At 34.8% G+C, this 17,927-nt stretch overlaps 1 protein-coding gene across 2 annotated transcripts in view; it reads left to right on the top strand.

Annotated features, from left to right (window-relative positions):
• The window catches only part of PHIP (pleckstrin homology domain interacting protein), a 137,994-nt gene that overhangs the window by 30,654 nt on the left and 89,413 nt on the right, over window positions 1-17,927 (top strand). For both annotated transcript variants that reach the window (XM_054490176.2, XM_054490177.2), the window contains exon 7: window positions 4,654-4,814. In XM_054490176.2, the coding sequence (XP_054346151.1) occupies window positions 4,654-4,814 (161 nt within the window). The remainder of the gene's footprint in view (window positions 1-4,653; window positions 4,815-17,927) is intronic.

Genomic DNA, 17,927 nt, shown 5'->3' with positions numbered 1-17,927 from the left:
GTAAATGGAAATGTTTTTCTAATAATATAACTGGAGAAATTAAAGTTTAGAAAGAGTAACTTGCTTAAAGTCTCCATAGTGACAAATTTGAACACAGGTCTGTCAGACTTAAAACCTCTTATTTCATTAAGGAATACAACATAGCTGTTAAAATGCTGTTTATGAGGTAAACCTTTGCAAAATTTTAAAAGTGATTGCTATAGACAATAGAATTATGGGTTTTTCTTCTTTCATTTATGTTCTTTTCTAAATTGAATATGCATTAGTATTATGATTGGATAAGTAAATCAATTCTTGAAAAATAACTAGGTGTGCAGTAAGAAGTGACTTGTGGGGGAATTTGACTTATTATCCTAGCACCTAAAGTAATGAATGAGAACCCAAGGGTTGAATATGCGCATAGTTACATCTAATATTTAAGAAGTTGTGGGCCTTTTGTTGATCTCTACTAATTGGCTTTGTAGACTTGAGCACATATGCTTTATTTCAAAGACTGTTCTGAATGATTTGCTGCAAATGACACGTTTCAGTATTTTGCTCCTTTTTTACTTCAGACTTTATTCAAATGGATAACAGTGATTTCTGGAATTTTTATTTCATTTATGCTCTGTATTCAGAAAATTAAGTGAATATGTTCTCCCCTTATTTCCCAATTAAATTCATTTAGCAGGGCAGTTAAAATGAAGCACTATTTAGAGATATTTTGAATCTTTTAATCTGTGAGATAAATCTTCCTTTTTTTTTTTTTTGTTCTTAAACCTAATTTGTTGTTGTTGTTTGAGATGGAGTCTTGCTTTGTTCCCTAGGCTGGAGTGCAGTGGCATGATCTCAACTCATGGCAACCTCCGTCTCCGGGGTTCAAGCTGTTCTTCTGCCTCAGCCTCCCACGTAGCTGGGATTACAGGCGCCTACTGCCACACCAGCTAATTTTTGTATTGTTCGTAGAGATGGGGTTTCACCATGTTGGCCAGGCTGGTCTCGAACTCCTGACCTCAAGTAATCCGCCCACCTCAGCCTCCCAAAGTGCTGGGATTACAGGTGTGAGTCCCTGTACCCACTAAACCTAATTATTTTTATTAATATGTAATTTATTTGTTAATTCACCAACCTGTGTCAGCTCTTAGGCTAATCAGAACAAAATAAAATCCTGCCCATGTGAAGTTTGTTATGTTGTAGTAGGAGGAGGCAGGAAATAAGCAATGAATATAATAAATAATTAAATATGTCTGGTAATAAGTGATAGATGAAGAGCAAATATAAAGCTGAATAAAAGGGGATCAGGAGTTATGGGTGATGGCAGGGGCTGTGTTGCTATTTTCAGTGGGCTGGTTAGGTTAGGCTTTATTCAGAAGGTAACAGACATCTGAGAAAAGACTTGAAAAGGTATAAGGGAATTAGCCATATGTGGAAAAAGACTTCATGAAGAGGGAACAGCCAGTGCAAAGACCCTAAGTTTGGAGCATGCCTGGTGTGTTGGAAGAACAGGAGATTGGAGTGGCTGGAGCAGGTCAAGGCGAGAAGTAGCAGATAAGGGCAGAGATAATGGGAGACAAGTTTCTGCAGGGCCGTCTTAGGCTGATGTATCAGGAAGTTGGTGTTTATTCTGAATGAAATGAAGAGCTTTGCAATTTTGAACAGAGGAGCAATGTTGTAGTGCAACCAGTTAGGATGCTTTTGAAATCTTCCTAGAAGAAGTTGCATTTGAACTGATCCTAGAGGATAAAGAAGAATTTGCCAAGTGAAAAAAGAATAGAGATTTGCTTTGGTAAGCTTTATTTAAGAATAGTTTCTATCACTATACTTATGAAAATAAATGTACTTTTAAATGAAAGTCATATATGCTTCTTGATTTAAGGTTAAATTATAATGTCATATAAAGAATTTATCCTTTTGTGTCCCCTTATCTGTTTAACCATGCTCATTTTAAAAATTGATGTTCTAGCTTAATAAAATTTAAGGACTTCCAATAATCCAAGAGACATTTCCTTTTTACTCAAATTAATTGGTCTCTTATTAATTTCTTTAGAAAGTGAATAATTGCCATTTCCCATTCTGCCATAAAACTATAAATTAAATTGAACCATCTTGTATATCTTATTATTAAGGAAGATTTATTTATATACCTTTTTAATTTAAAAGGCTCTGTACTTAGGTTTGAGAAATATAAGAGAATTTTTGTCTTTAAGGTACTTATGATCTAATAGGAGAGAGAGACATTTTCCAAATGGTATCATAAAAGAAAATGGGAGTTCATCGAATGTGAGTCCTAGCTCATCCTTCTATCTTTATAAAAATTATCTACCTATTTGATATGGTCAAGCCTTCCTCAAATTCAACCTCTTCAGTTGTACAACTACTGAACTATACTTATATTTTCTCCTCTAAATCCTATAGTTAGAAAGTTTGAACCACCACCTTATTACCTGGGAATCTACGTATGTTCTTTCTGTATGTCTTATCTTTTAGTGCTGTTACACAAGTTTGTAAATGTTTGAGAGCCAGGACTCTGCTAAGTACCTTTTCCTTCAGAATATAGTCATAGTATAGATAGCCAATAGTTAATTGGTAGCTAAGCATTACAAAGGGTAGTGTGGAATATAGTTTTAGCTATAAATATGTTTCACCTAATGTGATTCTGGAAAATGTTGCTTGAAAATTTGACTGTAAAGTAACTTTGAAAAGGTTATTCTTTTTTTTCAATTGGCTTCCAAAATGAAAATATATTTAATGCCAGTTAAGATCAAAGATTCAGTAAAACCTGTGTTTAAGAAGCAGTAACATTTTCTTTTAAGAGAAGTAGTTTTTGCTTATAAAATACTTTATCATCTCTGATTTTTAGATGGTCTTTATAACAAATTTATCTTAAAAATTCTGACCTGTATACTAATGCTTAATCATCATTGAGAAATGGGTCTTGATATATTATTTCCAACAATATTTTCACACCTGAACACTGTTAGTTTCCTGAAATTTGACATTTTGGAAATTTTGGATAGAGGGAATTAAAGTACATCTTGGTAATACTATCAGTGTTTATGTGGCGTGTCATCACTTATTTTCTTAAAACAGACAGCTGAGTCTGAGATGTGAGTGATCCTTGGTGTTTGGATAAGATGATTTTAGTTCTCATTTGGCAGGAAAATTGATGTCTATGGTTTTTGTGTGATTCTTGCATTAAATAAGTTTGGAGCCAAAGCACTGGAGGATGTCTTTTACCAGGCCATTCCTGGGCATGAAGAAAATGTATCTGGGGGCTAAGCTATGATTGAAGCTTATTGAGTCTCTGTTAAATTGGTATATAACCAACTTAAGCCTAAATATGCTAATTCACAACTGTCAAACATTGTCTTAGAAATTCCCAAGTGTTGGGGTAGATTGTTGCATGGAACTTACATGCTAACAGCAAAAGAAATACTGTATCAGAATATAAAATTATTGCTGTGATGAAAGAACATATAAGCATAGTATAATTATTCTTTGAAATATTATTACTTAGGAACCTGTAAAGGCTATATATCTCCTCACCAGGCCCAAAGATTTTTTGGGGGTTTGGGTGGGGGCAGCGGGGGTGCGGTGTGGCTGGAAATATAGTGTGAGCCAAACATTTATTGGATGTGAATGATATAAGCAATACTGAGATTCTTCATAATACAACCAATATATTTATGTTTTATCAACTTTAGGGCATAATTACTGGGCTCTGTACCTTGGTTAAGTAGTATTTTGTATATATATTTAGTTTTCTTTAGGGCTAAATTCAACTGAGAAACCCTAGTGCTAATTACCCAATGTAGATGGCAGTCACTGTTAGAAGAAAAAAAAAAAAGCCTGTATTAGAAGATCATCTGTAGGTTAATAATGTGCCTGCAGATCAGTCAACATATATTTATTGAGCACCTTCTTTGTGCATAAGTTACCAGTATAGAAAATAAGTACAGTAGTAATTTAGATGGAAGAGGACATTTTCAGCTGGAGTCAATGTATCAAGCTTTGGGACAGAAGATGAACTTCAGTCAGATCTTGAATGATGATTAGAATGAATGAGTTGAAAGGGAGAACTAAGGGAGAGCTAATAGATTCCAGAGAAGGAATCATTATACAGGTGTTTGGCAAGATTCCCAGTTTAATTATTATTTTTTAATAATACAAATGATATATTCCTTTGTCTTCACTTGTTATAAAGATGTTTTTAAATATCATTATGCATGTCAGATTTCGAGTGTTCAAGTGTTACTGGTTTATGAAAAGTACACTGGGTTCCAGTTTTAAGTGCCTTTGTAAGAAAAACTATTTCATAGACAGCTTTTAAGGAAATAACAATATAAATGCTTTAGGTTTTTAAAGAGCACTAGCCAGAGAGTAAATAAATCTGAGCTTTAATCCTAGCTTCATGCCTTACTTTGTGATTTTTGGACAGGTCATTTAACTTAGAAATTAAGTTATAAAGTGAGAATGATAGTGCCTGACTTATTTCAGGTGAAGCAATGTTTTTATTCATTACTTTAAAGACATTTAACTAGAAGCCATATATATCAGAAAGCATCTTTATTTTTACCTGCACATGACAAACTGGAATATGTGAATTCTTAAAAGGTGATCATTTAAGAAAATTCATTTCCAGATTACATTTATTTTCCTTCTTTTTCTTGGTAGCGGATACTCTGTTTTCAAGGAAGCTGAATGGGAAATACAGACTTGAGCGACTTGTTCCAACTGCAGTGTATCAGCACATGAAAATGCATAAACGAATTCTTGGACACTTGTCATCTGTGTACTGTGTAACTTTTGATCGAACTGGCAGACGGATATTTACTGTAAGTAATTGTTAAAATATATTTGTATACGTAATTGAGGAAATAATTGCTTATAGGTGAACTTGAAGTAAAACCTTGCTTTTTTTCTTTTAATAGGAAACTGGAAATTCAGGTGGTTTCACTTACTCTAACAGAAGAGTTTAGTTAAATTTGGACTTTATCCAAATTCAGAAAGTTTCTAAATGACACGTTGCAGCACAGTCACAGTTATTATACGGTTGTACATCATGAATAAGTATGGTTCTCAACATATATCAAATACACAGTTTGACATTTTGCAAAATGTCATAAAATAATTTTAATTTTAAACTAAGGACATCACCTAAGTATGTTGAGAGATTATTAAATGTGCCTTTTTATAATTGTATGAGATTATTGAATATACCTTTTTATATTATCTGTAGAAAATCACTTGCTTGTCTATGAGAAATTTCCCTTAAAATAGTGATTTTAAAAAAGCTAAAAAATTCTGAGCATATGTAATACTCCTATTACCTGTTATTCTTAACAGTTCATTCTTCAAAATATCTGACGTTTTGTTTAAAGAGCCTCTTTGGGTTTATTTATTTGTTATTGTTTGTTGTAACCTGTTGAATGGAGAAAAGCAAAGCTTTTGAGCTTTAAGTGAGAAAATTACTTCTGGAAATATTTTATTTTCAGGTGCCTTAACATCTACATTCATTAAGCATAATACTACACTATTATGATGATATTTATTATTAAACACTACCCTGTGGGCTGAAGGTATGCATTCATTCACAAGGTTTTTAATTTCTTTTGAAATAAGAAAATTTGAAATGGAAGTTAAATGGAAATTTTCCTGTCTTTGAAGAGAGCAGCTGTGAATTTTACGTAGTTATGACAATTATAGATTCCTCTTTTTAGTAAATTTGCTTGTAAACTGAGACCTATTTATACCTACTACTTCTCCTCTATCCGTACACCCAGTCATCTGTAAAACAGCTAAATAGCAGGATGTAGGAATGCATTTTTATACTTTTCTTTTCCCTTGGCTCTAATCTACCTCAGGCATTTGCACATCACTTCTTATATCAGTATTTTTTCCCCTTTTACCTTCTCTTGTATCAAGTATTATTTTCAGAGTGGAAAATAGGCATCTCTGTATTTGCTGAAGTGCCTGACATACCTACAGTAGTAATTTGCTCTCAAATAGTAACTGAAAATTAATTTAGCCATTTAAGTTTAATATGGTTATATTCAAATTCATCTCTCAAAAACCTAAAGTAAATTTGGTTTTTCTAACGTTTGAAAGAATTCTTTCAAAAACAGTAATAAAATAATGAAAAAGGAGCATTATATTGTGTTTGTATTACATTTTGGTCAGTCAGTATAAAGTTATGCCATTGTAAAGAACCTTGTGGGAATTCTTTCTTTAAAAATGATAGGGATCGTAAGCATTTGTTTATCATATTTTATGAAGCATTTTACATGTTTTGATATTAATTAGACATATAATCTCCTGGAATTTTTTTAGGGAGAATGCAGTGAAATAGTGTGCTTTTTGCTATCTCATGAGTCTGGTAGATACAGACTTGGAAGAGCTTTTTGAACCAGGGTTCAGCATGCTGCTGCCTGCGTGTCAAACCCAGTTTGTCACTTGTTCTTATAAATGCAATTTTATTGAAACACAGGCATTTTCAGTTGTTTATGTATTGTCTATGGTTGCCTGTGCACTACAACAGCAGAGTTGAGTAGTTTTGACTGAGAACATATGGCCTGCAAAGCCTAAAATATTTATCCAGCTCTGTACAGAAAAAAATTGCTATCCTTTTCTAGACATTTGATTCTTTCTTTTAAGGGCATGTGATTTAGAGAACAGGAATAATATGCGAAGAGGAAGCTGTTTTTTGGTTATTTGTTTAGTTGAAAGCACATCAATTAAGGGAAGAAAAGTAGCACTGTACTATTTTATAGGGTCTTACCAAAAGTCTAAAGATGTTTATTTTTTAAGAATGTGATATAATTTGTTAATTGTGCTAAATTCAGTCTCATTTGTAATTTTTTACTGGTGGTTTGCAGTTACAGATTTCAGAATGTTACCTTACAATAAGAAATACGAAGATATGAGGGCACTGTTTTTTAAAAAAATTCTTGTATTTTTATTATTTTCACTTCAAGTGGTGGTAGGGTACACATATGTTCACTATTCATATTACTCGTTAATAAAGTGGGCGCTGAGTGTTTTTTGCATTTCACTAGGCACAGACTAGACACTAACTAGTCCTTTGGAAATCAGTCTTGAAAATAGATAGAATCAGCCTTTAAGATAGTAGATCATGATTGACCAGTGAAACACTCCTGTGAGAGAACATACTGTTATTTTTGGAGATAACAATTTGGTAATGGACCAACCAGTATTTTCTTTTTATATAATTGGTATTTTAAGACCTTGCAGATTTATTTCTAAGATATTTGTGTATATATATTTGGAAGCTTTTTCCAAGGGATTAATTCTCTTGAGTCCTTTCTGAACAGGCACAGCTGGAGGCATACAGTACTGTGGTTAAAAGCATCAGCTTTGACATCAGAGGGCTTTTAGTCACAGCTTTACCACTTCTACTAGTGAAACTTTGACAGATTACCTCATCTCTTTAATCTCCAGTTTTCTCATCTCCTAAAGAGAGAGGGGAGTAGATGATAATAGTACCAACCACATAGGATTTTTGTGGGATTACATGAAATAATGCATATAATTAGTACTGAACAAAATAGTAAGCAGTCATTAGGTTTTTCCTGCTGCTACTTGTAGATTTAAGTAAATTTTATCTTTTATTTTTTATCCAAATAAAATCTTATTCATAAATGGTATACAAGAATTAAAAAGGAAATCATTGCAATTAATAATGAAATTCTGTATTAGGAAAATGTATCATTATTTTGTATAACAGTATTTTAAGAATGGGTGCTTTCCCAATTATTTTAATGAGAAAAACCCAAGAAGGGAAATAGCATAATTGCCAAGTCAGATTTTGTTCCCTAATTCTCTTTTAGCCTTTTAATATTTTTTACTTTGTTTTAAAATCATTTCCTTAAGTGACATTTAATGGAGAAAAGCAGAGTTAATGAATTTTCACAACTAAGGCACTCAGAAGTACATGGAACACCATATAAAAAGCAGAGTTTTCCCCCCTTTTCAGAAACATAAAATGTCTCTCTGATTCTAATTAATATGGTTTAATAAAGAAAATGAGTTTATGCATTCTTTTAATGAACTTCAGAGTTTTATGAACCAGCCACTGTTTTAAGTAGTTGGGATATAGAATTGAAAGTAGTATTTGTTCTTGGAGAGTTCACAGATGGTAAACAAACAATATTGATGTAATGTGATAAAACCTTGACAGAAGGTATACAAGATACTGAGATACCATAGGAGATAGATACCTAATCCAACCTTGTGGTAGGAGATGGTAAGGGAAATTTACTAGAGAAGTAACAGCTTGGTAAATTTAGGAGTTGAATTGGATATTGCAGACTTAGGGAAAGACATTTACAGACTTTGGGAGAATGTAACATGCAATTGTGTATTAATGGATATGGCATAGAATAAATATGGCTTATCATAAAAAACTAGAGATATTGGTGTGGTACAAAATCAAGATACTTTTGTGACCTGCTAAATAGTGGGTTTCTTTTCTGAAGGCAGTGGAGAGCTAATGATTGATGTGGTTAGAAGAGTGAGTAGAATTTTTCTTTTCATTGAACCCTTTGGCATTATTGTAGAAGATGGATTCAAACTAACTCTATATACAGAGAAATTGGCAAAAAGTTTCTGGCAGTGATCTATAAAAGAAATCAGGGATTAAACAGTCACAGTGGGATGGAATTGACAGATTAAAAATAGGATTCGTAAGACTCGAGAGACTGATTTGTATGTAGGGAGTGAGATGGAAGAGTATAGGATGACATATTTTTAACTTCTGTGATTTAGAAAGTCCTGTCGTTTACTGTGGTAGGAATTTAAGGGGAGAAGTTTGTGAAGGTGAAACATGTTGACTTTGAGATATCTATGTGGAAAGTCAAGTAGAAATGCCCAGGAGGCTGTGGGAACTCAGAGATTTAGGTTAGAAGATTTAGTTTAGGAATCATTCAGCTTGGAAAATGGAATACATTATCTTGTATGTATCTAACGTAAGAAGGCTGAAACTTCAGCTTTTAAAGCAGACAAAAGAAGAGTCAATAATTGAGACGGAGAAGCTATCTGAGAGGCTAGGAAAAAAAAAAGAAGTGTGGTGTCTTAGAAGCCAGGAGATGAGAATTTCATGAAAGGTGGAAACCTAAAGTAAGATTAGTACTGAAAAACATCCTTTGGGTTTGTCAAGGTAATTGATGACTGCTATGGTCTGAATGTTAGCTGTCCCCTCAAAATTAATATGTTGAAACCTAATTAATCCCCAATGTGGTAGTATTAAGAGGTGAGGGCTTTAGGAGATGAGGCCTCAAGAATGGAGCCCTTGTGAATGGGATTAGTGCCCTTACAAAAGAGGCTCAAGGGAGCCATGTGAAGACACAACTAGAAGGCACTATCTTTGACGCACAAAGAGAGCCTTTACCAGACACCACATCTACTGGCACTTTGGCCTTGACCTTCCCAGCCTCCAGAACTGTGAGTAATAACTTTCTGTTTACAAATTAACAAGTGTCTAAGGTATTTTGTTATAGCAGCTCCAACAGACCAAGACCAAAAAATGTTCTGTTTTAGCATTGGGAATAGGAATGAAATTGCAGTGCACTGAAGAGGGAATGGGAATTGAAAAATTGAATACACTTAATATAAACTAAACTTTCAAAAACTTGACAATTAAAAGATATGATAGTCTGTATTCTGAATGTGGAGTACTGCCACTTTGTGCTTCTAATACATTGTATTTTCCTATTACATTGCAATGACAGATGTCTGTTTTCCTATTAAGTTGTGAGCTTTGTCTTTGCCTTTGTTATTGTTATTTTTTAGATCTGTAGTGCCTTGCAGAGTATCTGATGTATACAGGAGGCATACCACAAATGATGAATGAATCAAGCAATTTGAGATATAAAAATGACTAATGTCCATTCTTGCAGAAAACTTAGCATCTGTTAGGGGAAATACATATAAATATCTGTAAGATAAGTTCTTCTCTGCTACTGTACTTCCGTTACACTGATCTCTTGTACTTCAGACTTGGAAAGCCCATTTGTGGCTTAAAGTCTTTGTATTAGGACTTTGCCTGGGATCCCCTTCTCCAAAGTATTCATGTGGCTGATTATTATTATTTTTTTTAATTAGCAGATAGAGGCCAGTAGAAGATCTTAGTTTGAAGATCTTGCAATATGTCCCCCAAAGATACTAATCAATTAAAGAGCAAATATTTCAAATTTACGGGGGAAAAACCTTGGAAATACTAATGTAACAATGTTAACTTCATTAGCTCTGGGATGTGTTGACATTGTGTTCTCAGAAGTGGTGTGCTGAGAAAAACACAGCTTCTTGTTTGTGGGATTACTGTAAAAGATAATAAGACCTGGATCTGGTCATGAAGAAACATTGACAGACCTAGGTTTTGGGTCATCCTGCAGATTGTAAGGCCTGTATTCTTTATAACCTGCTGAGGACATGAAAGAGAAAGCCTGAGAAAGTATTCCAAATTGAAGGAGCCTGATGAGACATGCCAATTAAATATAATGTATATGGGTTTGTGGGCCAAAAAGGAAAAGAGAACATTGTTGACAAAACAGTTGACAAAATTTGAATAGGGCCTGTAGATTTGGATGTTACCAGTATTGTTATTGGTAGTGTTATCAGTATTGATTTCCCAGCTTACGTAGGGAAATATCCTTGTTTTAGAAAAATATACACTGCGATATTTAGAGGTAATGGGGTATGAAGTCAGCAGCCTTGCTTTTTTTTTTTTTTTGAGATGGAGTTTTGCTCTGTTGCCTAGGGTGGAGTGCAGTGGTGCCATCTCAAATCACTTGCAAGCTCCACCTCTCAGGTTCATGCCATTCTTCTGCCTCAGCCTCCTGAGTAGCTGGCATTATAGGCACCCACCACCACGCCCAGCTAATTTTTTGTATTTTTAGTAGAGACAGGGTTTCACCATGTTAGCCAGGATGGTCTCGATCTCCTGACCTCATGATCCACCCGCCTCGGCCTCCCAAAGTGCTGGGATTACTGGTGTGAGCCACCGTGCCTGGCACAGCCTTGCTTTTAAATGGTTCAGAAAAAAGATTAATGGTAATGGAGTTATGTGTGTATGTTATATGGAGAGACAGGGAGGGAAGAAAGGTGGTAATGGAGATATGGGAAACATTTGTACTGTTCTTGAAACATTTGTATGTTTGAAATTCAAAATTATTTTGAGTGCATAGGAGGTTGTTTAGAAGCAATAGTGAGCATTTAGCATGTTTGATAATAATGGAAAAGAGGCAGAGTATGGTCATTTAGAGGACAATAAATTGTAGGAAAACTGGATTGAGAGGAAGAAACTACTAAGATAGCAAATTTGAAGATACGAGAGGAGATTATTGATATGTAATGATTTTTAAGGAGGTGGGATGTATACAATAGCAGTGTGGACTTTAGAAAGGTAGTTATTAGGTCCACAATTAACAGTTTCTACTTTTCAATAAGAAATGTTCTATCTGGCAAGAGTGTTGTTTATGAAATGGGACTGGATTCTAGAAATTAGTGATAAAGCTTGGTAATAGAAGAGTATTGAATAGAGACAGGAAAAATGATTGCTGATAATGCTTAGCCTACCCAGTAAATAGGAGATTCATGAATTCGTAGTGTTGCGGAATTAGTATGCTTATATTCCTTACCGTAATGTTTCTTGGCATCCTGGTAGCAGTATCAGAGCAAGTGATGGTTAGATTGACACCGGGTTGGTCATTGGTGGTATAGATGAATAAGGGTCAAGAATGAAATCAGACATGTGTTGAAATGTTTGACCCTGAGGTTTAGGTTGATTTGTAAGGGAAATGAAACACAGGTCTGATAGATTGGTAAGAAAAAAAATAAATGACCTAGAAAAAGATTGAACCAAATTTAAATTGTACGCAATTTTTAGTTTTGCTAGAAAAGCAGGTTACTTTTTAGCTTGAATAGGAAAATGAAATTGTAGTAAATATGACAATATAGACAACATTTTTGGCATTCATTTCTACTGCTTATTCTAATGGCAATAAGAGATGAGATCTCTGACTCAAAAGCTGTAAAGTAGCCTCAAGAGAAATTAAAATTCTCCTTGTTGACTCTGCCAGGTAACAGTAGGTTTTCAAGGAATGCCAAATTCTTTAAGATATTTTTAGTTAAAAAATCACATAATTTCTTTTATTTTCATGTCAAAGTAGTAATCGTTGTATAATTGATGCCTCTCTTTTAGGTACACAGATCAGTATTTTAATTTTAAGATTTCTCAGGTTATCTGAACAGAAGTAAACTGTTTCTCAATGTATACAGTTTTCTGCTTGTGTTATTGAGCAGAGGGGGCTTGCTGCCCAGTGTGCTAGAAGCTAATACTATGACACTGGGTTTTTGAGAAAAGAAAAGCTTTATATTGAAAGTCAACTCCCAAGAAGACTCAGGGGTCAAGCTCAAATCTGTCTCCTCATGCTGGTTTCAAGGCAGTATTTTTATTAGAGGTTCAGTAGGGGTGAATTCTGAGATTAGTAGGTGTTTGGTGGAAGGAAAGGAGAGGTCTGGAATGTCCTTGGGCATGCACAGTTATTATGATACCTCATGGGTCACATGTGCAAATTCTAGGGTAGTTAGTATGAAATGTGGTAGATAGTCAGGCTATGATGTCAGCAAGCTTGTTCTGTGTAGACTCCAGTTGGCCATCTTGGTTCCAACTGATTTCAGCCAGTTCTTCTATCTCATAAGTAGAGGGAGTTTCAGTGTTTGGACAAGTTGTTTCTTAGTTGCCATCCTGCACACTCAAAGAGTGTTAGTCATTCAGTGTTAATCATTGATTTCTTTAACTCTTTGGGGCATGATTTCACTTAGAGAAAATTTGACCATTCCTTGTCATTTATGCTGCTTCCTGTAAATTACTTTATTACTGAACAGAATTGTCCTCTCTAATTTTCTGCCTCATAGTTTTGCAACATCTGGGCCTAAATTGACTTCTTGGCCTTGCATAGAAAGGCCTGTATTTCATTTATGTAGTCAGAGTATCTGTAAATAAGCCATACCGGAAAGAGCTCTATCAAGTTGTTCTGAAACTTAACTTTTCTTTAAATAAATAAATAGTTCAATTAGGCCTTTTGAAGCTTAACCTCTGGAAACTCATTAAATTATTAAAATTTGGGGGCATAGACTTTAGGTGCTGTTTGGTTTCTGCATCAAATTGAAGTGATTCATGGCCCTGTGTCTGAAGTTGTTTGAAGTTTTCATGGCAGTACGTAGGCCATTTTTTTCTGGATTTTGAGGAGAATTTTAATACCAAAGTGCCTAACAGAAGAAAGCCATGTCACAAAGACCTGTGGAACTTTTCTTCATGAGAACTTAAAGTCAAATGTGTTACTAGACATTGCTTTATGAAAAATGCTAATACAGACATACCCTGTTTCATTGTGCCTTTATTGCATTTTGCAAATACTGTATTTTTTACAAATTGTATGTTTGTGAAAACCCTGAGTAAAGCAAGTCTGTCAGCATCATTTTTCTAACAACATATGCTCAAGTATTTTCTCTTTCACATTTCGATACTTCTCACAATATTTCAAGCTTTTTCATTATTATTATAACTGTTACGGTGATCTATAATCTCTGATGTTCCTACTGTAAGTCTTTTTAGGGTGCCATGAACTACACCATTATAAGATGGCGAACTTAATGAATGTCGCATGTGTTCTGATTGCTCCACCAACTGGCACTTCCCCATTTTTCTCTCTTTGGGCCTGCCTATTGAAATTAATCCAATTAATAACCCTACAATGGCCTCTTAGTGTTCAAGTGAGAGGAAGAGTCTCAGGTCTCTCACTTTAATTCAAAAGCTAGAAAAGATTAAGGCGAGTGAGGAATGCATGTTGAAAGAGTTAGCCAAGTTGTGAATGTAAAGGAAAAGTTCTTGAGGGAAATTAAACGTGCTACTCCAGTGAGCATACAAATGATGAGAAAGTTAAAGAGCTCATTGTTGATATAGAGAAAGTTTAAGTGGTGTCCATAGGAGATCAAAACTAGCCACAATACTCTTTTAAGCCAAAGGCTAATCCAAAGCAAGACCCTAACTCTTAATTCTGTGAAGGCTGAGAGATGAGGAAGCTACAGAAGAAAAGTTGGAGCTAGCAGAGGTTGGCTTATGAGGTTTAAGGAAAAAAGCCATCTCCATAACATAAAAGTGCAAGATGAAGCAGCAAGTGCTAATGAAGTAGTTGCCGCAAATTATCCAAAAGATCTAGCTAAGATCATTGAAGAAAGTTGCTACACTAAGCAATAGATTCTCAATTACAGGTGAAACAGCTGTGTATTGGAAAAATACATCATCTAGGACTTTCATAATTAGAAGTCAATGCCTGGCTTCAAAGCTTCAAAAAGCAGGCTGACTCTTTTGTTCAGGGCTGATGCAGCTAGTGACTTGAAGTTGAAACCAGTGCGCATTTACCATTTTTCAAATTCTAGGGCCATAAGAATTATGCTAAACTACTTTGCTTGTGCTCTGTAAAGGGAACAACAAAGTCTGGATGACGGCATATCTTTTTATAGCATGGTTTACTGAATATTTTAAGCCCACTGTTGATACCTACTGCTCAGAAAAAAAAAGATTCCTTTCAAGATATTACTGTTCATTAACAAGATGCCTGGTCACCCAAGAACTCTGATGGAAATGTACAAGGTGGTTAGTGTTGTTTTTATGCTTGCTGACAATACATTTATTCTGCAGCCTGTGGATCAAGGAGTAATTCTGATTTTTAAGTCTTATTTAAGAAATACATTTCATATGGCTATAGCTGTCATGGATAGTAATTCATTTGATGGATCTGGGCAAAGTACATCGAAAACCTCCTGTTTCACCTGTAATTGAGAATCGATTATTATCGCCATTCTAGATGCCATTAAGAACATTCATGATTCTTGGGAGGAGGTCAGAATGTCAACATTAACAGGAGTTCGGAAGAAGTTGATTGCATCCCCTGTGGATGACTTTCAGGGATTCAAGACTTCAGTGGAGGAAGTTAACTGCAATAGCAAGAGAACTAAAATTAGTAGTGGAGCCTGAAGGTCTGACTCAATTGCTGCAATCTCATGATTAAACTTAAATGGGGGAGGAGTTGCTTCTTATGGATGAGCAAAGAAAGTAGTTTCTTGAGATGGAATTTACTCTTGGTCAAGATGCTGTGAACATTGTTGAAATGAAAACAAAGGATGTGGACTATTACATGAACTCAGTTGGTAAAGCAGTGGCTTGACTTGAGAGGGCTGACTCCAATTTTGAAATAAATTCTACTGTGGGTAAAATGCTGCAGAGAAATCTCTTGTGAAAGGAAGAGTCCAGTGGATGCATCAGACTTCATTGTTGTCTTATTTTAAGAAGTTGTCACAGCTACCCCAGCCTTCAGCAACTCCACCCTAATCAGCCAACAGCTGTCAACATCAAGGCAAAGCCCTCCACCAGCAAAAATATTACTACTTGCTGAAGTTTCAGATAATTAGCATTTTTTAGCAATAAAGTATTTTTAAGTTAATGTATGCCCATTTTTTTTAACACATAATGGTATTGTACACTTAATACACTGCAGCATAATGTAAACGTAACTCTTACATGCACTTGGAAACCAAAAAATTTGTGTGATTTGCTTTGTTGGAATACTTGCTTAATTGTGGTGATCTGGAACTGAGCCTGCGATATCTAGGAAGTATGACTATATTTGTTTTTATTTGAGTCTTGCCTCTGAAACTTTTTATTTTGAAGAATGTTGAAGTTTTTAAAGGGATTTACAAAATCAGAACTTTTTTTGGATATACAGAAAAAAATACTAATTGCTTATAGTAAGAAATCCAGCTGCATGCTGAAAGGAAAAGTAATTGGTACCATTACCTCCATACTGTAAAAGTACTAGAAGAAATAACAGTGGTTACAAAGTAAATGTCTGACACTGTTTTCTTTCTTCATCCTAAAGTGCAGAAGTGTGTTGACTGTTTTTAAGACACATTTCTTTGTCATAATATGTGTGGTTTTTTCAGGTGTGGCAGTAGACTAAGCTAATTTTAGAGTACTTGAAGCCAAATTGTTAGGATTGGAAAAATGTAAATTTTGTTTAATTCTCACCCTTTCTCAACACACTTTCTCATAAATAATATCTATGCTGTTGTGTTTTCAAGTATAGAGATGTACTCTTTTAGCTTCCTTGGCTTCATCCTTTGATGACAATATTGTCTTGACTTAAAAAAAACCCTGTAAATTTGGTGTCTCATTTTGTTTTGGGATTTAAATAAGCTAAAGGCTATACAGATTTTCTTGAGATTTTTCCAGCTTATGCTAAATTTGATGTAAACAAATGGTAATATTAATGAGCACTCTTTCGCAGTAATTATGACCATTTTACATTATTGAAAAATGAGGTTTGGTGTGGTGGCTCATGCCTATAATCCCAGCACTTTGGGAGGCTGAGGCAGACGGATGACTTGAGGTCAGGAGTTTGAAACCAGCCTGACCAACATGGCGAAACCCTGCCTCTACTAAAAATATAAAAATAAGCTGGGTGTGGTGGCGGATGCCTGTAATTCCAGCTATTTGGGAGGCTGAGGCAGGATAATCTCTTGAACCTGGGTTGTGGAGGTTGCAGTGAGCCGAGATCGCACTACAGTACTCCAGCCTGGGCGACAGAGGAAGACTTCGTCTCAAAAAAAAAAAAAAAAAAAACAAGAAAGAAAAATGAAACAAGTGATTTACTACTCTCTTATCTTTGTGATTAAACAGTAGCATAATAATTTGATTTTAAAATGAATTATAAAAAAGAATTTCAAATTTTGTACCACCCCATGGATTTCTTAAAACCTGTTCATAGTTTTCCAGATAAAAATCTACACTAAGTGGTCTCTCTTGGGAATCTCATCTGCTATCATTGTTTTGACTACTATGGTATAAACTGATCTCTATCTCTAAACTAAACCTCTTCTTGTAGCTTCAGATCTATTACTCACATAGACACTAGCAGGATCTGGCTAAAATACTATGTGACCATGTCTTGTCTGCTTACAAATTGTCTAGTGACTACCTCAGCAGGTTAAATACAAACTCTTAACAGGCATTTAAAACTCAATTATCATTCTTAGGTAAAACATTTCCAGCTTAATCACTTATTTTCACTTATACTTTGTACTTTCAAGTTTTCTTACTTTGCCGATTCCTAGCCCGAGCAGCAATCCCCAGCAACATTGAGATGTTACTGAAAAGAAATGACTACTTAGTTTTCCCCTGGGTATTGGAGCTTTGCTGAAAAAACTATGTCAGTTGAGGTATTTCTAACATCATGCTATTTAAATTTAGCAGGTCTTTAATTGTTGCTTGCAGAATTTTTCCACCTTTCTTACTGCTTTTATTCCACTGCATTTCCAAACTTTCTTCACTGTTTTAGTTCATTCGGTTGTTGTTCTCCTCTCCCTCTCACTTTTAATCCTCAGATTTTGTTTTGTTTTGTTTTTGCTGAGGTTACATGATCTCTCCCTAGTTCTTTTTCTTTCATATACCTTAGAAGAGGTGTATCTTATGTCATTGCCCCTTTTCACAATTTACATAACATTGTTTTTAATATCCATAACTTGGTTTTAACATTTTATTTTTCTTTGGCCAAAAGACTATAATAGCTTACTCTTTGGCTTATTGATCTTAGTAACATTCGCAGAACTAGAGGTAGGCTTATGGAAAAGAGAGTGTATCTGTTCAAATTATGTTAGACATTTTGGTCTTTTTTAACATAATGATATTTATCGATTTTTAATTCATTCTTCCTCATTTATTTAAAACACATTTATAGCCTGTAATCCCAGTACTTTGGGAGGCCAAGGTGGGTGGATTACTTGAGGCCGGGAGTTCGAGACCAGCCTGGTCACCAGGGCGAAACCCCATCTCTAGTAAAGATACAGAAATTAGGTGGGTGTAGTGGTGCACA

Source organism: Pongo pygmaeus, chromosome 5 (assembly GCF_028885625.2).
Source record: "Pongo pygmaeus isolate AG05252 chromosome 5, NHGRI_mPonPyg2-v2.0_pri, whole genome shotgun sequence".
In the NCBI taxonomy this organism is placed as follows: Eukaryota; Metazoa; Chordata; class Mammalia; order Primates; family Hominidae; genus Pongo; species Pongo pygmaeus.
The sequence above is the reverse complement of the archived record's forward strand: the minus strand, read 5'-3'. Positions and strand labels throughout refer to the sequence as shown.